Here is a 22,669-nt window from a genome sequence, read left to right on the forward strand (position 1 = left end):
TCCCTCACGGTGGTCAGGTTGCTGCAACAGCGCCAGGCATCCCTTTCTTGCCCAGCCATTCTGTAGGCAGAAAGCAGTCAGATGTCTCTCTTGTGTCTCTATTTTCAGAGTGAGGAAAACCTTCCCAGAAACCCCTCTCCGCACCATCCCCCAGAGACCCCCTACATCCCATTGACCAGGGGTGTGTTGCGTGCTCATGACTAAACCAATCCCTGACTCGGGGAAAGGAGTGACTGCAATTGGCTGGAACCAATCAAGCATCACCCTATGGGCTGGGAAGGGCCTGGGAAGCAGGTGAGAGGAGAACGGCTTCCCAGGCCCTTCACGGTGTGTTGGGGAGGAAACACACCATGTCTGCCATGGCTCAGCTCCTCCTTTCATAGGTGGGGACTGGAGGGGGAGGGGGACTTTCTCAAGTCAAGTCACACAGGAGTTGGTGGCAGTCAGGGGTGAATGCAGTTCTGACTCTTGGGCAGGCTATTTCATCACAACCTGTTGGTTCTGGCCTAGGTGATCTCGAGTCTGGAACTAAAAATCTGATTCTCTGAAAACTTTTCTCTCTAGAGTCACCTTAAGTCCATGACCAGCCTGGGACATAATTCTCCAGAGTTAACTCAAGCCCTTGAAGCTGGGCTCAGTAGGAGGCAGACAGGCTTCCCTGCCTTAATGAGAAGTTGCTATGGCACGGTAGTTAAAAGCTCTGAAGGCAGGCAGAGCAAGATCAGACCCCATCCCTGCCATCCCTGCCTTATCCGCTATTTGTTGAGCCCAGCGGACTACCCCGGCAGCAGCTGGCAGTAACACCTTCTGCCAGTGAGACTGTTCGTAACAGTCACCCCATCAGTGATTACATCAATCCATGGCCAGCCAGGAAAATACAAACCACTCGAGATATCTCAGGCAAAGCAGTGTTGATGAGAGGAATTGGCTAAAAGGTGTTGGAAGAGCTGGAGACACAGAAGCATGACAAGGGTGTTTCCAAAGGGATCAGGAAGCTGCCAGGCCCCAGGAGGACACACACCTTGCTGCTGAGCTGCTAGAGGTGCCGCCCCTATGCTCACCGCCGGCTCCTGTTGCCACCAACCCAGCTGCAGCCACTGCCATGATGCTGCCAGAGCCAGACTGGCTTTTCCCGTCCTCCTGCATTCTAACCTCTTCCGAGCCTCCATGGGCTGAACCCAACTAGACACCAGGTGGTCAGAGGAGTGGGATTGAAAAGAAGGGACGGAGGTCCCGTTAGATCATATGTGGGACAGAAACATGTAAGATGAAGATCAACAGCATAGATCTCAGAGTCAGAGAGGCCTGGGTTGGTGTCCTTATTCTGTGACCTGGAGCAGGTTACCTCCCCTGTGTGAGTTTTAGTTTCCTCATCTATAAAATAAGAATGCTAATACTCATCTCAGAGTTCTTGTGAAGGCTCAAAAGAAACTGATCATAAGGAGCTTCAGACCAGTGGCCAACAGCTTAGAAGGGGCGAGCTCCTGAACCTACCCTGCTCCTTCCTCTCACTTCAGGGTCTTTGTACTCTGTGCTTTCTCTTACCTCTGCCTGTAATGTTCCTTCCTATATATTTTTTAATGTTATCACTTTGTAGCCCAGATAGGACATTGTTTGTTGCAAGAGACCAAAATTTAGACCCAAAGAGGCTTAATCAGAAGCAGAAGTTGTTAAAGCGGAAAAGTTCCAGCATAGTTCTGACTTCAGGTATGGCTTGATCAGGGGTTCAACCAATAACATCAACCCTCATTAACTCTGGATTGGATCATGTGCCTATCTCAAAATCAATTTCTGTGGCTGGGGATGTGGTACATACTAAACATTCCACCCAAATAATTTGAGTTGATACTAGGGGTGACTGTGGCTTCCCAGAGGAAAATTAGGTAGCTATAAGAATGAATGGGTGCTGGGCAGGAAAAACAGCTATCCATTCATATCTCAGCTCAGGGAAAACATCCTGGTGCTCACTCTCCTCTGTTCAAGGTTAAATCATTTCCTACTGTGATACACAATCAGAGCTCCTTGTACGTCACAGCATTCATCAGCTTATAATTATACTCTGATGGAGTTGAATGATGCCTGCCTTCCACCCCAGATTATGAGCTCCATTAATAGGCAGGGGCTATTTGGCCATCACTGTAACCTCAGTGTCCAGCCCAGTGCCTACACAGGCTAGATGCTCAATAGAGTCTGTACATGAAGGGATGAATCTGGGACCCCGGTTATTATGAGGCCCAGCCTGTTACTGTGACTTTTTCCAGCTGCAGTGCTTCTTAGGCTGGAGTCTTCCCCCTCCAAAGTCTTCTATCCCCTGCAAGCAGGCTTGGGCACACTTACACAGTACACCCCTCCCGAGAGAAGAGAATGACAGTTTCCCCATGGGATGTGGGAGGCCTGAGACCCAGAACTCAGGGCAGGTGATTCAGGCCCTCAGAAGCAACTTGATGAATCAGGAGAGAGGCCAGAGGGAAAAGGAGGGTTACTTTGGATTAAGAGCTTTAAGAGGAGTGATTCATGATCATTGCGGCTGACATTTAAAAAAGCCCCAAATACTTTTGGTAAACAGTGTGCTGCTTTGCATTTTGCCTCCCATTTATCCTGGGAATGAGCAGCCCTCAGTTGCTCTGGGGTGTATCATATTTCTCTTTCTGCTTCTCAAGCATCAGTGACGTTTGGCTCCTCAGTTTCCCGTATGTAACTTACTATCGCCAAAACTTATTTTCATGGAAGTGCTTGCACAGTAGAGACAGGTTGGGCTTTGGCGTCAGTTAGGGCACAGTGTGCAGCCTGGTTCTGCCGTCTGCTCTGTGTGTGACCTAGGACAAGTTACTTAACCTCCCCGAGCCTCCACGTTCTCTCCAATAGAGTATTGATGACAACATCAACCTCACAGGGCTTTGGGGATATTTAGCCGGGGCTGCTTCTTTGTAGTGCAAATTCCAGGTTTAACCAAAGCTGTGGCAGGTGGATGGAAGGGGTGGGAAGGAGCATGTGTGTCAGGCGAGGGAGGAGAACGGGGAAGCCACAGGGCTCTGGGGTCTCCCTGCTTTACCCAGGGGTGGGCGTGAGACTGAGTCCCCAGTAGAAAATCTGTGAACTGACGCTGGAAGGGCTCTTTGCCCAGATATAAACTCTGCAAGACCCAGGGCACAAACAGCATGCCTTCAGGGCCTAGGAGACAAAGTGAGACACTGTGTGTGAATGCGAGTGTGTGTGCGCACACGCGTGGGTATGAAGGTGTAGGGTGACCAATCGGCCTGGTTTGCCTGGGACTGACGGTTTCCCAGGGTGCAGGCCTTTCGGTGTTAAAACCTGGAGAGGAGAGTCTTGGGCAAACTGAGACACGGTTGGTGACCCTGTAAGTGTGTCTTTTCTCCGACTTGTGCCTGGAGCCCAGAGGAGCTTCAGCACCCTGAGGGCTCCAGGGCCTCAGCTTTCACAGCATCAGGAGTCAGTGCCAGGGCCCAGCTGGTAACATGGTGTGGGGTGCCAGCAAAAGAGAGAATGGGGGGTGATCTCACTACCTCACCTCAGACCCCCCCTCAGACACTCCCGGAAGTAACTGGCTGAAACGCTGCAGGAGGCTGGAGGCCTGCGTTAGTAGAGGGGGAAAGAGCCAGCAAAATGTGGGTTATTACCACCATGGTGACCAAGGTGAGGTCTGGGGAAACATGGGTTCCATATAAGGGCCAACCCAGAACCTGGCACTTAGTGTGATTTTTGTCATTATATTTTCTAATGGGCCATTGATAGTCTAGAGTACTACTTTTTTACTTTTAATCTGGTCACTTTAGAGAAATCGTTCATGTTAATGACTCTTGAATTGATTTCTGAGTATCCTGGATATAAAGCTATATTACTTGCCGTTAATGATCAATTTTATCTCCAGTTCCAATATCTGTGCTCTAATTTCTAAGCCACATCTCATTGCACTTCTCAGACCATCTAGACAACATTGGATAATAGCAGCGATGGTAGTTGCCTTTTGTTTTTATTTCTGAATCCATTAATTATGCTCTAGTTAAGTGCTTCTTGGTCTTGGGGCACTCTTTAGAGTAGACCCGCTGAGTCCCAGCCCTGGGGAGTGTTCTAGTGCTTCACTATTAAATATCTTGAAAGCTCTTAGCTGGAAATAAATGTGCTTCATTGTAGTAAAGAAGCATCTTCTGTTTTTAAGAGCCTTTGTAAAGGGTGGGTATTGGGTTATTAAAGACTTGCATCAGCCCTCGTTTTAAAAACTCTCAGTGTCTTCATCTGTAAAATGGGGGCAGGGGTAGGGGAGTGGGAGGAGCAATAGTAAGCACTTCATGGGGCTGTTATGAGGAATACGTGAGCTCACACACGTGAAGTGCTTGTCAGAGAGCCTAACACAGGCTTGCCGGTGTCATCGCTGTCACAGGTCCCATCGCAGGGCTGTCTGGACACACTGCTCTCCTCCTCCGGGCCAGGAGACCCTGTGTTGCTCCCCTGCTCCTGCCCTGAAGGAGGGGCAGTCAACAGTGATCCTGGCCCCCAGAAACCAAGTGCTCTTTTCAGGTGGAATTTGGCTGAGAGCCACAGGCTGGGCAGTTGGGAGGCTGGGTGGGTTGGGATGAGCCCCCAGGGAAAGAACAAGAGCTGGAGGACTTCATGGGTCCTGGCTGTGCCCCATCCAGCTGTGTGACCTTGGTGTGTCACTTGACCGCCTGTGACCTGCTTCTTGAGAAGGCCGTTCCTGGGGAAACCTGAGGCCGGTCCCACCTACCGGGGAGGTGGAGTGAGGCCAGGGACTGAACCAGGGCTGGGGCGCTGGGTCCAGGGTAGAGGGAGGCATGGACTGTTGTTATTAAATAACAACATGACCTGCAGGGCAGACCCTGTGAATTTCCCCCAAGATACCAAATTCCTCCCCCGCACTGCCCCATACTTCTCTCCCCTGCACACACCTGGACAGTGCACTTCTCAGAGGAGGTAGGCAGAACCGGCCACAGAATTTGTGGGGTCCAGTGCGACATGAAAATATGGGGCTCCTTGTTCAACACTTATTAAGAATTTTAAGATGGTCACAGCTGAGCATTAAACCGAGATTGGGACCCTTGTAAGCTTGGGGCCCTGTGATGGGGGCCTGGGATTAGGGACATTCCAAATTAGGAACTTGGGCCAAGGAACTTCCTGTGCTGTGGAAACCAACGGTGTTACTGTGGGGCTGTGGAGGTAGAGACTGGGGCTCCCAAAGGCCATGGTTTCAGCATCACAGCAAACTGCATCTGGAGAGCTGAGGTGTCAGGACTGTGAGACGGGTCCTAGTGGCATCTGGGTCCCTGTATTCTTCCCTTCCTGTATTCTTGGGAAATGAAGCAATAAGTACCTACCCTGGCTGAACTAGTGGAGTTGGGCTCTGACCTTTACAACCAAATACCGCAACGTTAGGAATTTGGGACTTTCTCCAGTAGGTGGGAGAGGATATGACCCCCTGGTCTGGTGGGAAAGTGTGGATGGAGCCAGGGAGCTGGCACTGGGGGCAGAGCTCCTTGTTGGGAGTGGAGGAGTCTGAGACGGCAGGAGCTAATAAGGTCATTTTGAGGAAGGGGGTCCACATTAGGTTGTCAATCCTGAGCTCCAGGAGAACCACGAGTACCAAGGTCTGGAGCCAAATAGAGGAGAGAAATGCAGGTGTACGTCTGAATTCTGGAGTGAGGGGACAGCATCTGGGGGCTTCTCTCTACTGTTCTCACCTATAGGAAGTGCTGCTCCCTTCTTACAGTTCTGGCCTAGGGGCGGATCATCCAGTCCCTCCCTTATCTGAGAAAGGCTGCAACATTCAAACACTTTACTAAAGGCTTGGGAGTACAGACAGAAATAAAGATAAGGAGGCCAGGGGGCCTGGAGAGGATGATCAACAGAGGCCTTGCATCTGGGGGTGGCTGGATCCCCCTTATCCAGGAGCAGAGGGCAGGTCCAAAGAGTTCCCCCTTCTCAATCCCTCAGCGCAGCCAGGCTCTATGTTTTCATTTCCCCTCATCCCTTCTGGAGCTGGGGTGGGGTGAGGGGTACATACCTTTTCACCAAGCAATTCAACTTTGAGGAGTCCACCTTACAGAAAAAGATACATTCAAGGATGTTCACGGCAGCCCTGTTTGTGATATCCTAATAGCCGTGTGTGTGTGTGTGTGTGTGTGTCTGTCTTTGTGTCTGTGTGTAATGTTTAACATAGAAACAGCTCTGGCAGCATATGGTCCAAACTGTTAACAGTAGTTACCTCTACGGAAGGAAGGGAGTGGGGAAGGAAGAGAGACTTTCCTTTGCCTCTGCACACTTTATATACTTCTGCTAAGTCTGATTTTTTTTTTTTTTTACTATTTTTCTAGCACGTATTAATGTGTAAATTATAAAATGTGTAATTTTAAAACAATTTAAAAATTACATTGTACAAACCTAGGGGGAGGAGAGGAATAAAGACGCAGATGTAGAGAATGGACTTGAGGACATAGGGAGGGGAAAGGGTGAGTTAGGACGAAGTGAGAGAATAGAATTGACATATATACACTACCAAATGTAAAATAGATAGCTAGTGGGAAGCAGCTGCATCGCATGGGGAGATCAGCTCGGTGTTTTGTGATCACTTAGAGGGGTGGGAGGGGGACACAAGAGGTAGGGGATATGGGGATATATGTATATGTACAGCTGATTCACTTTGTTATACAGCAGAAACTAACACAACATTGTAAAGCAATTATACTCCAATAAAGACATTAAAAAAATTACATTGTACAAAATTTTGAAAGCTAGAGAAATGAACCTGGTGAAGTCTGATGCCACAGATTTGCAGGGGTATTGAACCTCGGGGTCATTTCATTTCCTCCAGCAGTTTCTGGCAGTCTGGCGGGAGGCCTGGAGGAAGGTGGTGTTGAAAGGACCCAGGAGGAGGTGGCAAGCTGAGACGCAGGCGCTCAGTAATTATTCTAGGCATCTGATGTCAGTTAGCCCATTTAATCCCTGAGAGGTAGATATCCTTAATCCTAGATTTACAGTAGAGGAAAGCAGCTTGGAGAGAGGATGTATGGCAGGGTTGGGATTCACACCTCAGGGTGCAGGATCTCTCCCACTTGTGGCTGCTTCAAGTCCAGTTCAATGGGGAGGGCAAGGAGAGGAGTAGAAAACTGAGTGCCAATAGCAGTCTTTGAACGCTGACTCCTAGGTGGAGGAGGAAATAAAGCCAGGAGGGAGCATTGGTTGTAAAAAGGATCAGCTTAGGTGTAAGAGGTGTGGAAACAGAGTCGGTTTGGGTTTTAGATAGAATAAAGCTGTGTGGGACCCTGCACTTTCATGTCTCTCATGAACTGGTGGAGCGGCCATGAGGACTGAGGAGTCTCCTGGGAATGGCCTGTGCTAGTGGGTGGGTGGGGGCCCAGGCTGGCCTCTGTCCTTAGGGTGACTTCTTTCCCGGCCCCACTGACCTCATGCCTGAGACCTCAGAGTAAGAACTGGTCGAGGGGACTTCCCTGGCGGTCCAGTGGTTGAGACTTCGCCTTCCAGTGCAGGGCTATGGGGGTGGGGTGGGGTGCCGGTTGGATCCTTGGTTGGGGAGCTGGGATCCCACTTGCCTCCGGCCAAGGAGCCAAAGCACAAAACAGAAGCAATATTGTAACAAATTCAATAAAGACTTTAAAAATGGTCCACATTAAAAAAAAAAAAATCTTAACGAAAACCCCAAATTGAAGTTGACCTTCAACTGCAATTCTGAGCCTGGTGGGCGTCAAGCAACTCTGCTTGGGGGAATGGATTCGGGGTGGTGGGGGAGTACGTTCTCCTGCGTGCCATGGAACTTCCAGGTACCCCCCTGGCTGGGGTGCCTCTCCTGCAGCAGGAGTGGGATTGTTCGTGAGCTCCCTGCATACTCCACAGGGTGGGATTCTTCATAGGGGCTCAGGAGTCCTGGGTGAGCCAGTGGGTGGCACATGCCAGTGAGGTTTGGGTTAGTTCTGTCATTGTGACCCCTTTTGCATGCCCTGTTACTGAGGTCTGGGGAAACTGGGTAGAGAAGTGTTCAGGGACCTCAAGGTGCAGATTATGGCCAGGGAAGGAGGGGTGGGGTGGAACTGATGTTAGGCAGTTGAAGCTGAGATGGGGGGTGGCGGGGAGAGACTGTGACTTCCTGGAGTGTCCCAGGCTGAGTTCCAGAGTATGGATGAAAGTGAGTGGGCGGTTGTTCCTTGTGACCCCAGAAGTGGGTGGACGACTCCTACCGTTCCTGTCTGCTCCTGCTTTGTTCTTAGCCTTAGCTTTCTAAGTCTAGGGTCTCCAAGTTGCAGAGCTGGAAATCAGTTAACGCTGCTGTCCAACAGTTCTCTGGCAACAGAGAGGGCAAGAGTCCAGCTCAGGACAGCAAAGGGCAGCGCAGGAGGCCAGCGAGGCGGGGCTGGGGATAAGGGTCCCCACCCCGAATTAGAGCAGGGCTCAAGGATTTCCAGGGTGATCCCAGGACACCGAGGTCCTGCCTGGGAAGGGGAGCCAAGAGGGCAGCCTGAAGCCCCTGGAGGAGGCAAGGTCATTGCCAGGAGTCATCAAGGCCGGGCTTCTCAGTGAGGCGGGGAGGGGAGGACAGAGGGCCTGAGATAGACTTTCAAGCACTCTGACGGTTCAAAGCGTTTTCTTCACCAATTACTCTTTATTTAGAAGAGTGCAGATTCTGCCTGGAAAAATTACGTTCGAAAACCAGCAAAACAGAGGCAGGAAACACTACAATTGATGGTAAAAATCTTTTTCTGTGTCTTTCAAGACATGTTCTTTGAGCCGCTGGTACTTTTATAAGGCTTGGAGGCACACATAAGATTACTGTTAAATGTGCTTAAACTTGATAATGTAAGTCACGTGCCAGTGGTTTGGGCCCACTCGGCTAGTAAAGAGGGCCAATAGTACAAAAGTGCCCTCGGGTTACCCGGCCTTTCAGCTCTGCCGCCCTTGGGAAACTGCCCGGTGCGCACCTCCGTCCCGGAATATCCCGGCTCGAGGGGCGCCAGGTCTGTGGATCTTAGGCTCGTCTTGAAGCTTGAGCCGCCGCAGGGAACCCGCCGCCTGAGCCCGTGCGGCAGTCTCAGCGACGCCGCAGGGACTCCAGTCCGGAGCATGCGTCCGGGTCTTTACAGTAGCCGGGCCGCAGGCGGGAGCCGCAGCACCTCAGGGTCGTTCCAGGGTCGCGCTAGGAAAGGTGTAGACGGCAGGAGAGGAAAGGGACCCGTCGCGCCGGGGTCTCGGCTGACCGGGAGCGCAGGGAGGGCGGGAGAAAGGGCGGATCCGAGGTGGGCTGCTCCGGGGTACTTGATGGACGCCCAGGAGTGCCACCCTCTAGCTGATCGTGGGAGGAGACCCAGGCACAGAGAGGCTAAGTGATTCGCTCAAGGTCACACAGCGAGCCGCTGGCGATATGTGTGGGGTGTAGTTCTGCCAAAGCGTCTCGCGTCATCACAGGCCTCGCCCGGCACGGCGGACGCCTGGTTCTGCTCCCGCAAGCAAGGAGCCTTTGAGGTCTTGGGGGCCCCGTCCTTTGGTCAATAGGAGAGTAGGACGGCGTCCCCAGCTTGCCCCTAAATGTAGCTTATTAGCATCCCAGCATCACAGCCTCCCAGTCGCCTGTGTAGGCGGGCATGGTGCTTCAGGTCTTGGCGCGAGAGGGAACGCACAAGGACTGCGGCCCCCGACAATGACGCCCGGACCCCACCTGCCTGGGGCCACCCGAAACAGCGGTCCTTCCACCGGCCTCTTTAATGGCTCAGAGATAGTGACCGTTATCTCTAATTATCTATTAGTCATGCAGCTGCTAGGTTACGGAGCCGGGATTCGAACCCATTGGCCTGGGTTTTGGTGGCCGCAGGCCCGAGGTCAGAACCCACAGGCCCCGGGGTGGCTGTGTGTGGCCTTGGGCAAGTCTTTCTCCCCAAGCCGGGCAGCGCGCCCCTCCCGTCGTGTCCGCGCATGCTCAGTGGTGGGAGGGGGCCGGGAGGAGGCGGCGGGCGCCCCAGCTGCTTTGCATTGACGCCACCACCCGCTGGAGGTCACCGCTGGGGGCTGGGCGCGGCGTGCTGCCGGGAAGACCCGGCCCGGGAAAAAGAGCCGGAGCCGGAGCCGCTCCGCCCGCAGCTCTCGGGTGAGCGCCGCCGCTTCAGCGCTTCTCGACGGCACGGCTTCAGATCCGACTGGAGCCGAGGTCTGTCCTTCCCTACCCGGGCGGACGCGGCCTCGCCGCCCCGACCGGCTTCCTCCGGCCCCTACCCCTCAACGGCGAGAGATCTAGGCTAGCTTTCTCTGCCACCAGCCCTCGGACCAGGAGCATTTATTCGCGGGGCGGCAGGCGGAGCGGCGTGGCTGCCCGAGCCTCGAGAGTCGGCGGCTGCAGCGCCGCGGAGCGGGAACGGGGCCGTGAGCGGGCGCAGCAGGGAGCTCACCTTCCTCGGGGGTCGAGCCGCTCCACGGAGCGGACTCGCCTGCTCTCGGGTCGAGAGAGCTCAAATCTCCTCCCCCGAAATTCCCCGGAAGCGCGGCGCGGCCGAGGCGAGCGCGGCGATGTGAGGGAGGCGGCCAGCGGCTCCCGCGTCATGAAGGGCATGTTCGGAGGGGCGGCCGCGGTGCGCTGCCCGCCCCACTACCCGCTCCCCACCGCCGCAGCCGCTGCGCCCGCACCGCGATAAAAAGGGGCGGCCGCACGTCTTGGCGCGAGACCCGCGCTCGCCGCCGCCCGCCAGCCCGCCCGCCCAGGCGTCCGCGAGGCGCCGGGCTGGCCGTTTACTGACCGTTTCGCGGCCGCCCGCCAGCGTGTCGGCGACGCCGCCGCCAGCATGGGTTGTGCCCCGAGCATCCACGCTTCCGAGAGCCGGGCGGTGTACCACGGCGGCAACGAGGCCGAGGACGCGCCGGGCCCCACGGCGCCGCCGTTGCAGCCCGGCGTGCCGCGCCTCCCACCCGGCCAGACGACGGCCGCCTCGGCCCGGTCCTGCGGCTCCAGCCTCGTGGAGTCCGAGCCAAGCGGCGGCAGCGGCAGCGGCAACGGCAATACGGTAAGGGGTGCCGGACGGGCGGGGCCTCCAAGGCTGCGGTCCGCGGTGAAATACGGGCCCCGCGGCGCGGCGGCTTTCCCTCAGGGACGGGTGGGGCTCTCTCCCGGCTCGCGGTGCCCTGTCGCCCGGCTTTGGATGACTTTGACGGACGCCACCGGACCGTCTTGCCAGGGCAGCGACCGGAGGCGTACCAACCGTGGTCCTGGGGACCGTGCTTGGTAGAGTTGTGCTTAGGACGCTTTCCGAGCCGCGGGCGTCGGTTCCTGGGACACATCCGACCCGACGTGTCGAGCAGGAGGGACCGCTGTGAACTTGACCCAGGCGCTTGAATCCATTACCTACCAAACAGCGGGTACAGAGGAACCCCCCCAGGATACTCTGGCGGGACCCTGAACGTTAAATCAGTGTGAACTTTGTTCTTTTGGTTCTCGTGGTGGAAAGGGAAGGTCGGCTAGCACTGTGAAGCCGGGGTACTGGACCCTACCTACCACCGTGTTGCGTTTTCCCTGTGTCAGCTTTGCACAAGCATGCAGTTGCAGTTTTCCATTTTCTTTGGGACTATTAAAATGTAATCTGGAACATCAGCTTTGCTTCACTGCACATGTATTTGAGGTTCACGTTTATTAGCATGCATGTTGTACTTGAAGCATATGTAATTAGAAAATAGTATCAGAAACGCGATTTTTGAAGCATTCAGCAGAACAAAGTTAGTTTTTTATTAAGCAGTCTTACTGGGACAGTTTGTGACTGTGTTTTTAAATTGCGTGTCTTCTCCAGCGCCTATTGCCTTGGCTGTGTTTTGTCAGAGTTTCTGGGCTTAGTCTTTGTTAAAGTTTTCTAAAGGGAAGGTATTTTTCCTTTTTAAAAAAAGGAAAAAAGTTCATGAGGACAGACTGCAGCAGCTTTCGGGTTCTCTGACTTGAAATTTTAGAGCTGGAATTCACGCGTTTGTTTATGTGTTATTAAACTAGGGGAAAATATTCCTGTATGTATGGCTGCAGATTGTTGAGGATCATCCCTCTCGTTGCTGCTTAAAAGAGTCATTTGCGAAACTGTCTTGATTTTCTTGCTTATTGAGTACTGCTAGACCTCCCAAATTAGAGGGATAGAAATTGGTTCACTTTCTGTCTTAAATTTCTAGCAGTCATCATGCCTTTTCTATAAAAGTGAAAAGTCTTTTTCAGCGTTGCATAACATAGATGAAGTGATTTCTCCCCCTGTCTTGCGCTATCTGAAAATTCAAATTCATTCTGATGATCAGATTTGGATTCCTTCTCTTACAGAGTCTTTGTAGAAACCTGTGATAGTTTTAAACTATTAACCTAAGCTGCTCTTAATGTCACTGTAATGCTTGTACGTTAAGCTACCTAACTGGCTTTAAAAAAAAAAAAAAGACGTCACAGGTGAAGTTGAATATGGAAGCTATAACAGCTTTCAAGTTTTTGACCCAAATCTGATATTGGTTATCTTGCATTAAGTAATATTAAACTTTTAGTCACTAACGTAGCTTTTTAAGAAAGAGGCCCTTGTGCCTTATTGGCCTTTTTGGGGCAGTTGTCCTGAATTCACCCAGGTGTCTTGTAAGCATTTCCAGTGTAGCAGCTTGCTTTTCTGCCATCCACATTGCCTAGAGGTCCCCTGAGTTTCTAAGAGTCTCAAGTATTCTGCCCATTGTCAGACCATTGTCTTGAGTTGGGGTCCAGAAAAATATATTCATCATTACAGTGCTTAATCCACTGGCATGCATATGGTAGGTGCTAAATAAATGTTTGTTGAGTTTTATTTTTGTTGTTAACTGAATGATGAAAGTTTTTCAGTCACTGGAATTGGATTCCATAAAACCTCCAATGTAGGCTTTAAGGTTAGGTTTTTCAGGAGGAGGAGTCAAATTATAAATAACCCCACAACCATAGAAATAATAGTCCCATGCTTGTTATTCATGAACTATATATGTTGATACCACATCTCAGTTACAGATATTTGTAATTAGGCATATCAGGTAATAGGCAGAGGTAAATATCAGCATTTTTTTAGTTCAGTATTTTTTCTTTAAGGAAATGAATCTTTTGAAATTAAGATATTCAGTATACTCTGGAAATTTAAAAACCCATGTTTAGAGAAGATAAGCTTTCAGCAATTTAGCAAAGTCAAATTATTATATAATAAATTTGAATTCCTTTATATTAACATATCAAGATCCAATTTTAGTTCATTAAAAATATTTTTTCTTAAAAATATAGTAAGTCAGCTTATTGTTGAGTGAATTCCAGTCAGAAATTCATTGGGGAATTTTTGTATTTCTATAGCATATAGTAAACACCAGTTCATCAGAATGCTTGGGAGATTGATAGTCAATTGCATTTTCGGATTAATCATCCCCTACACCTGTAGCGTATCCCACATGTGTTCCATGAAGCAATTTGTGGACTGTTAATAAGTATTAAATGAATAAAGTGTCTATGGTCAAATTAGTTTGGGAAATACTGGCTCAGACTAAGTTTGGCAGATTTCTTTCATACAGGATTTGTCAGAAAGCTTAATTTCCTAAAATACACTCTGAATCTCCAAGTGGTGTTTAGAGTGTGCAACATTTCCCAAACGTGTTTGATTATGGAGCCCATTTGTTGAGGTATATCTTAGACAGGCCACATGTTAAGACACGATTCCTAACATGAGATACCGATATTCAAAGTACAAGAAATATACTTAACAGTAAAACTCAGTAAACATAATCTGCTTCTTAATGATTCCAAAGGTACTTTAGGATCTTGTAATACATTAGGCTGGGTCATCTTTATGAACTTATTTAAGTATTACCAAAAATACTCTGGCTGTTTATCCATTTCAGGAGTTATAGTCTATGTGGTTACGGATAATGAATGCTGTGTTCAGTTTGAACACTTACAGTTTTGTTTTGTATCAGGGTGCACTTTAGCTGTAACATTTAACATTTTCTTGTCAGTCTTTAGATTTACTCCGTTTTCCCTTTCCTTAGCTAGGACTTTCAGTTGCCCTTGAAAGACTTGTGTGAGTAGACCCTACGCTCACCCTCCCTCCGTTTTTGCAAACACCCAGTGCACTGCTAAAGATGGATGCCCTCCCCATCGTGTGTCACTGATCAGCTCTGTGAGGGGCAGTCACGTCTGTTTTGTTCCCTGCTGTGTCCCCCCACACAGTAGGCCTTCCACAGACATTGGTTGAATTGGAGAATTGTGTGGACTAGGCTGTAGAAGTGGAAAATCCAGCCAGCCCATATAAAGGAGAAATAGAAACCAGTTTTAACTAGAGTGGAGGCTGTAGAATTTAGATTTGGTTTTTGGAAGTCTCTGGTAATGCTCCTGAGCTTTTGTGCTCAGGGAATAATGTATTTCCACCCTGGTGAGTCTAGTAGATTTCCCTGTAGAGATTTAAGGATTAGTGCAGCTGGGTGGGCAGAACACAACAGGTGACAGATGATGGCGTGGCCACACGCTAACCTCTAACCAGGGGTTACTGCCTTCAGCTCTCAGACCGATTCTCCATTTGTCTATCTCTAGTATTTGCTTGTGTCATTTTCCCCCCCACCTAGTTTTCCCTTATTTTTCACCACCTTCCTCTTTTTCCTAGTCTTCCTCCCTCCTTTTCCCTGCCAGCCCACCATCCTCCACAAAACTGGTGAAATTACCCACCCTAGTCCACCAAAGTTTAGTGGTTTCTTGGTGTTTCCAGCTATGGAATAAAATTTGTTGCCTGCTCTTAACATACAGTGTGGATTAATCAAATTTTTATATTTTCCTAAAAGAAAGTGAATTTTTCTTTGTGTGTGACCTGAGTGATCCCCCACCCCTGCAACTAGGGGTCACCGGCCCTTGGTAGATTATCTGGAGTTACTGAAAGTTTCCCTGTGAAAGTGTAGTTGAGAAAATGAGACCCAACTTTCTTTTTTTTTTTTTAATTAGCACCTTTAATTATTTTTTATTTATTTATTTTTTTGGCTGTGTCGGGTCTTCGTTTCTGTGCGAGGGCTTCCTCTAGTTGCGGCGAGCTGGGGCCACTCTTCATTGCGGTGTGCGGGCCTCACTATCGTGCCCTCTCTTGTTGCGGAGCACAGGCTCCAGACACGCAGCCTCAGTAGTTGTGGCTCACGGGCCTACTTGCTCCGCGGCATGTGGGATCTTCCCAGACCAGGGCTCGAACCCGTGTCCCCTGCATTGGCAGGCAGATTCTCAACCACTGCGCCACCAGGGAAGCCCCGAGACCCAACTTTCTGTTCCTGAAATAGTGACTGTAATTTTATCTTGAGCTCATGGGCTGTGAGTTCTGTCATCATTGTGTTCTTATGCCTTTTGGTGTATAGAATCTCATTATCTTGCCAGGCCTAGCTATAAAGATAACTGCTTTTAAATTTTTTCTTGAATGCCTATTATATACATAAAATGCTTTGTATTATATATGTTTTTTAGTGCTTAATATCATTACCACCATAACTTTAAGTTTGGTTCTTAAGAGTGATGTTATGAATGTCACAGCTCCATCAGCTGAGACCTGCCCTGGGCTGGCCTTGGCCCTGTCCTTGCTGAAGTGAGTGTTGGGATGGGGCCTGTGGTCCCTTCTGGCACAAATGTTCCCTGTGAAGTGGCTTATGACACTGGTTTTCCCTTGGACGGCTTGCCTGTTTGGATTGGGTTCTTCAGTAGGGGAAGGTTTGTGATGTGAGGCCACAGCGTGAGGCAGACATCTCAGAATAACCTAAAATGCCTTAATGGGCAGAGTATTTTAAAAAATTAACATAAAAAGAAATCAAAGAACAGAGGGAGAAGTTGCTTAGGACATGAGTAAGCCCTTGGTCGTATCCAAAGACAGTGGCTTCAGCCTGGTTTCTCAACACAGTGGGATGGTAGGCGGCATTGGACTCTGAAGTTCTTAGACAGCAGACTGTTCATACGAGTAATATCCCCCTTTCCTTGATGCCTCCTACGTGGTAGGCACTGTGCTGGATGCCTTTCAGATGTTCTCTCATTTCAACCCTGTGAGGTGGCTAGTGTCATTTCCCTTTTGCGGATAGGCGCCAGAGGTTAGAAACTCACCCAAGGCCATACAGTTAGGCTGGGATTCAAAGCCATTGTTCCTGGTGCTTATCTACTGGCTTGGTGCTCTGAGAACCACCTGTCTCTATTACATCTACCATTCTGTGGCCTTCTGCTAGGCGACAGACATCGCAGGTCCACCTGGGTTTTAAGCAGGCATCCTGAATCTGTGTTATTAAGATTTTGTTGAGTCTTGACTTACTGGGGCAGTTGGTTCCAGCCCTACCTTAGGTTCCCATGTTTGTGGAAGTCACAGCCATATTCAGCCCTGTCCCAGTTAATTCCTCAAGTCAGGCATTTTGTGAGGCCCTCTGATCTGTCCTCTTCACTCTCTAAAATGAGTTGGCAGGCATCCCTCAGGGGTACTTTTTCCTCTCCCTCGTGCTCAGGCTGCAGGTAGCCTTCCTTAGCCAGGACCTCTGTAGGGGCCAGCCTGGAGTGCAGCCCCTCGCCCCCTTCTTCTGCCCACAGTTCTGCACATACATATCCTCCCAGACTTAGGCCCAGCTGAAATCTTTCTTGAGGCCCTGGTTATACTTGCACTCTTTCCTCTGCTCTTGGGACTTTCTCCTATAGCCCTTGTGGGCTCGGTTTTCTCTTTTGAGCCTCCGGCTGGATTCTAGGCCACTTGAGGGCAAGGACTGTGTCCTAGTTTCATTACAGTTCCCCAAGTGTTTGGCACACTAAGTAAATGTTTGGATAAATACACCGGTCTCTAAGGCTGAAAGGGCTTTTATTCATATTCCGTGGGTCTATCTCACCTGTTTAAATTTAACCAAAATTATTGGGGTGTGTTGTTATATGTTTTAACAAAAAGCCAAAATACCCTGAAGCCAGTGATTAATCTGTGGAGTGATTAGTAAAGCTTTTGCCTCTCATTTTGGCTGTGTCAGGGTTGAGCAGTGTTCCTGGATCTTGTCCTTCTGTTCTACTTTTGTTCTGCTCTGGTAAGAAGAGTGGTGGAATATCTTGTCAGAGAGCTGTTTTGACAAGTTTTGTGTTGCAGTTTCTTAGCTACAGGCCTCATATGCAGTTTGCCCATCTATATAGACAGGAAGGATATCACAGATTTCCCCAGACTTTGGGCATGGCCTCAAAGAACTCAGCGAGGGTGGCTTGCCAGTTCTTTTATTCTGTGTGGGTTGGAAACACACCTTCGATCTGTTGAGTTCATGCTCATTTACTGTCTGCGTGCCTCTCCCTTTCATGTTCTGCTAGTGTAAGTACAACAGCTGCTTCAGCCTTGTCACTCTGCTCATGGGACAAGCAAAGGGCTGGTGGCACATCATCAGCAGTTTCCACGTGGTCTTCAAATGTTTGCGGTTGCCGGCAGGTCCCTAGTGAGGTGTATTTGAAAGAACGGAGGTGGAGGTGCCAGAGGTGTTTGTTTTTAAGTCCAGCACTGTGAGGTACCGACTGTGTAATATTTGGCAAGTTCTGATCCTAAGTTTTCTTAAGCATAAAATGAGACTAGAATACCTGGGTTTTGGTGAGGATCACTTAAAATAATCTGTGTGAAAGTGTTTTGTAAACTCCAAAGCACCAGTACCTGTAAGGATTGATCTTTTTCTTTCAATTACCTTTTTCAAAGGCAAACTTTGCTCAAATATACCTGCTTTTTTTTTTTTGATAATTTTTTTGAAGATTTATTTTTTTGATGTGGACCATTTTTAAAGTCTTTATTGAGTTTATTGCAACATCGCTTCTGTTTTATGTTTTGGTTTTTTGACTGTGAGGCATGTGGGATCTTAGCTCCCCGACCAGGGATCGAACCCACACCCCTTGCTTTGGAAGGCAAAGTCTTAACCATTGGACCACCAGGGAAGTCCCTATCTGCTTATTTTTTTAAAGCACATCTCTTCCTTTTTAAAATATATTTTTGTCTTTTCCCTAATATTTTATTGTGAAAATTTTCAAACATACAGCAAAGTTGAAAGAATTACCACGTGTATACCTACCACCTAGATTCTGCTGTTAACACTTTCCTTTATTTGCTTTACCACTTCTCTCTATCCCTTTATCCACCCAGAAATCCATTTTATTTTTGGAATCATTTCCAAGTAAGTTCCACACATCAGTATACGTGACTCCTGAACACTTCAGTATGCATATCACCTAGAATTAAAATATTTGTTTCCTTTTTTTTTTTTTTTTTTTTTTTTTACAAATGTGTATGCTCGTGTAATGCAAATCTCTGTCAGGATACAGAATAGTTCTCTGTGTTCCTCTTCCATTCCTAACCCCACCCACTAACAACCACAGTTTTTTTTTCCATTGTAAATTATTTTTGCCTGTTCTAGGTTTCATATGAATAGAATCTTAAAGAATGTATTCTTTTGTGTAAGGCTTTTTTCATTCAGCGTAGTATTTTTGAGATTCATCTATGTTGCTCTTTTTTCTTGCTGAGTAGTATTCTGTTGTGTGACTAGATCACAATTCACTTATTCATTTTCTTGTTGAGGGATGGTAGGGCCACTTTTAATTTTTGGCTATTAAAAATACAGCTGCTATGAATATTCTAGTATAAATTATAATGTGGGCATATGCTTTCATTTTTCTTGGGTAACTACCAAGAAGTAGAATTGCTGGGTCATAGGATAGCTGTTATATTTAGCATTTTAAGAAACAGCTTGACCTTTCTCCAGGGTTATACAATTCCACACTCCTGCTAACAGTATATAATAAAAATTCCGTTGGTCCACGTCCTTGCCACCGTTTGGTGTTATCAGTTTTTTAATTTTAGCCATTCTGGTGGGTGTGTAGTGGTATCTCCTTGTGGTTTTGATTTGCATTTCCTTGATGGCTAATAATTTTGAGTATGTTTTCATGTGCTAATTGATTGTTTATATAACTTTTTGAAGTTTTTATTTTAACACTTATTTATTTATTTATTTATTTTTGGCTGTGTTTTGGGTCTTCGTTTCTGTGCGAGGGCTTTCTCCAGTTGCGGCGAGCTGGGGCCACTCTTCATCGGGGTGCGCGGGCCTCTCACTGTCGCGGCCTCTCGTTGCGGAGCACGGGCTCCAGACGCGCAGGCTCAGCAGTTGTGGCTCATGGGCCCAGTTGCTCCGCGGCATGTGGGATCTTCCCAGACCAGGGCTCGAACCCTTGTCCCCTGCATTGGCAGGCAGATTCTCAACCACTGTGCCACCAGGGAAGCCCCTAACACTTTTTTATTAAAAGGAAATATAAATATTTTCATGATCTCTGGGTAGGGAAGGACTTATTAAACAAGTTACACAAAGCATTTACCATAAAGGAAAGGGTTAATAAATTCAACTAAGTTAAAATAAAGAACTTCTCATCAAAAGAGTGAAAAGGAAGGAAACCATAAACTGGAAGAAGATATTTGCAACACATAACACCAATGAAGGATTGGTATCCAGAATAAATATAGAACTCTTATAGTAGATAAGAAAAGGACAGCCCAGTTGAAAAATACGCAAAGACTTAGGGAGCTTATCAAAGAGGAAACCAAATGGCCAATACATGTGTGAAAAGATGTCAGCCTCACTGCGGAAATGCAAATTAAAACCACAATGAAATAACATTTTACACCCACCAAATGGGCAAATGCTTAAAAGCCTGACAGTATTTTTGAGGAATTCTTCAACACTGTAAGTAAAAGCATAAATCGGTTGCAAAACCGATTGGAAAACCATTGTCATTACCAAGTAGTGTTAAACATGTGACCCTATGACCTAGCAATTTCAATCCTAGAGACACGTATGTGTATTGAAACATGGATAAGAATGTTCATAGGAGCATTGCTTTTAATAGCAAACTTTTTGATAAAACCCAAATATCCCTCAGCAACATAATGGATGAATAAGTTGTGATATTCAAAGGAATGCTTTTCAGCTTTGAAAATGAATGGCTTATAGGTACAGATATGAACATAGATCAATCTCAAAAACAATGTTGAAGGAAAGAACTTACAGAAGAATTTATAAAGTATAATTCTTTTTATTTAAAGTTTAATAGCTAAACAGTATGTTATATAGGAATATATGTGATATACATATAGATATTAAAACTATAAAGAAAACTAAAGAAATAATTACAATAAAATTCAGTTAGGCAGAGAAAGTTTATTTTACAGACTAAAATGATTAGCAGGTTAATTTGAGTGCCTAGTACAGAAGATACAGGAGCCAAGCAGGAGGCCCTGCCCTCAGGGCAGAAATAGTCCTCTCTGGAAGTGTGGGGCAGGCCTCTGACCTGGAAGTGAGGATGACGCCTGAGGGATGGAGTGGTTGTTCAGAGAACAGGCAGGAGCTTGGTCTGGATTGATCAGAAGGTGCAGAGGGAGGAAGGGAGGGAGGGGTTTGGCCTGCGCTAAGAAGACTGGGAGGACCTGGATGGGTAGAGAATGAGGGTGTGTATGGGGTGGGGGGTTGCTGGCTTGTTCCACAAACAGTGAGGAGGTTGACCAGGGATAGGAGGGAAGGCTTGAAAACCAGGTTAAGGAGTTTGAAGTCCATCCTGTAAACTTGAGAGAACTTTCATTTTCAGCATTGTAGTTACAGGATGAATGTATTTTATGAAGATTAAGTTTTAGGAGGAAAGTGCACTGGGTGGGGTAAGGAAAAGTTAGAGGCGGGGCATCACCCAGGGCGCTATTGTGGTGGTTCAGGCACAAAGTATGACCAGGTGTAACTAGGTAGTGCAGTGGTTTGGGAAAGGAAGGAAGGAAGAGCTGGCAGGCTAGGGAATGGATTGGATTTGGGGAGTGAGGGATGAGGGGAGTGGAGGGTGACTCAGAGGTTGGGGTTTACCGGCTTAGAAGGACTGTGATAACATGCTCAATTTCTACAGTGCTGTATAGTTGACTGGGCGCTATTTTTTTTTTTTTTTAACTGAAGTATAGTTGATTTACAATGTTGTGTTGATTTACAATGCTGTGTTTTCTGGTATACAGCAAACTGATTTTATATATATATATATATACACACATATATATATTCTTTTTCATATCCTTTTCCATTGTAGTTTATTACAAGTTAGTGAATATAGTTCCCTGTGATATACAGTAGGACCTAGTTGTTCATCTATTTTATATGTAGTAGTTTGTATCTGCTAATCCCAAACTCCTAATATATCCCTCCCCCCTTCCCCTTTGGTAACAGTAAGTTTGTTTTCTATGTCTGTGAGTCTCAGAATTGTTTCTCTCCACGGAAATCTTTAGTAAAAGGCGAAAGATTTATTTGATCTGAAGAGAAATCAGAGTATACTGAGTGCAATTTTTATACATCATCTCATTTGATGTTCACCAAACTCCTGTGAGGTAGGAAGGAGAGATTTTATTTTCCCTGTTGAAGACCTAAAAGGAGCAGAAATTTAAAGAGATCAAATGACTTGCCCAAGTTTGTGGTGACTGCTTACAGAAACAGGTTCACTGTAATAGCATAGGGTAGAAGTCAGAGGAAATAGAGGTTAGGGAATTTTTAAAAGCCTTTCTTTTATCTTGGTTCTGGATTTATTTTATAAAAGTAAACTTTTATTACTTTTTCTCATTACAAAAGTAATGTTCATTTTAGAAAACTTGAAAAAGAAAAGGACCTTAAATTGCATAATCATTTAAATTGCACAATCAGGAGATAGCTACTCATAAAATGGTATTATGTTTCCTTCCATCCTTGTAGATAACTTTAAGTAACTGTAATTAAAAACTATTTTTTTAAATGGTTTTATTCTTTTAGTTCTAGGAAACATTTAATTGTTATTTCTTCAAATGTTGTCCCCCCTTCCATTTCCTCCCTTCCCTTCTGCAGATTCCTCCAAATGATCGGATTTAGGCACATCTTTGATCTGTCCTCTTTATCTCTTCAGTTTTCTTTTACTTCCCATCTCTGTGCTATAGTCTGGGAGGGTTCTTTAGCTCACTCTCCTAGCTCATTGATTCATTCCTCAGGGTCTACTCAGCTATCTAGCCCTTTGAGTTTTTGTTTTTGTTTTTTTTTAATTTTATTTTTGGCTGCACTGAGCCTTTGTTGCTGCGTGCGGGCTTTTCTGTAGTTGAGGTGAGCAGTGGCTTCTCTTGTTGCGGAGCACAGGTTCTAGAGCGCAGGCTCAGTAGTTGTGGCACACGGGCTTAGTTGCTCCGCTGCATGTGGGATCTTCCCGGACTAGCGCTCGAACCCGTGTCCCCTGCATTGGCAGGCGGGTTCTTAACCACTGAGCCACCCTTCGAGTTTTTAAATTGGACAGTTTCTATGTTCAAGATTTATGGTGTGTTCTTTTTATAACTGCTTATTCATGGGGTTTTTTTGTTTTGTTACAGCATACTCGTTATGTTTTTGAGTATATTAATTATATACACTTTAAAGTCCTATTCTGATTGCTGTTTATTTAAAACATTTTTTTGAGATATAAATGCAGTTAGCACAGTATACAAAATCTTAAAGAGTATGGCTTGATAAAATTTTACCCACATATGCTGCATGTAACGACCACCCAAATCAAGAGAGAATATTTCCAGCACTTCAGAAGACTGCCTTGTGGCTGTTGACTAATTTTTTTTTAGTATTTCTAACATGTTATTATGAGAAATCTCAAATATATAGCATTCTT

At 47.2% G+C, this 22,669-nt stretch overlaps 1 protein-coding gene across 4 annotated transcripts in view; it reads left to right on the forward strand.

Moving 5' to 3' along the window:
• The first annotated feature begins 8,748 nt into the window (after window positions 1-8,748).
• Window positions 8,749-22,669, forward strand: part of PDE8A (phosphodiesterase 8A) — a 149,828-nt gene continuing 135,907 nt past the window's right edge. Inside the window, exon 1 of one of the 4 annotated variants that reach the window (XM_082448617.1) lies at window positions 8,749-11,030. In XM_082448617.1, coding sequence (XP_082304743.1) covers window positions 10,812-11,030 — 219 coding nt within the window. In that variant the 5' untranslated portion in view covers window positions 8,749-10,811. The remainder of the gene's footprint in view (window positions 11,031-22,669) is intronic. The other 3 variants (XM_082448618.1, XM_082448614.1, XM_082448616.1) reach the window with 3 other exon arrangements.

This window comes from Balaenoptera physalus, assembly GCF_965194825.1.
Source record: "Balaenoptera physalus genome assembly, chromosome: 2".
Taxonomy (NCBI): domain Eukaryota; kingdom Metazoa; phylum Chordata; class Mammalia; order Artiodactyla; family Balaenopteridae; genus Balaenoptera; species Balaenoptera physalus.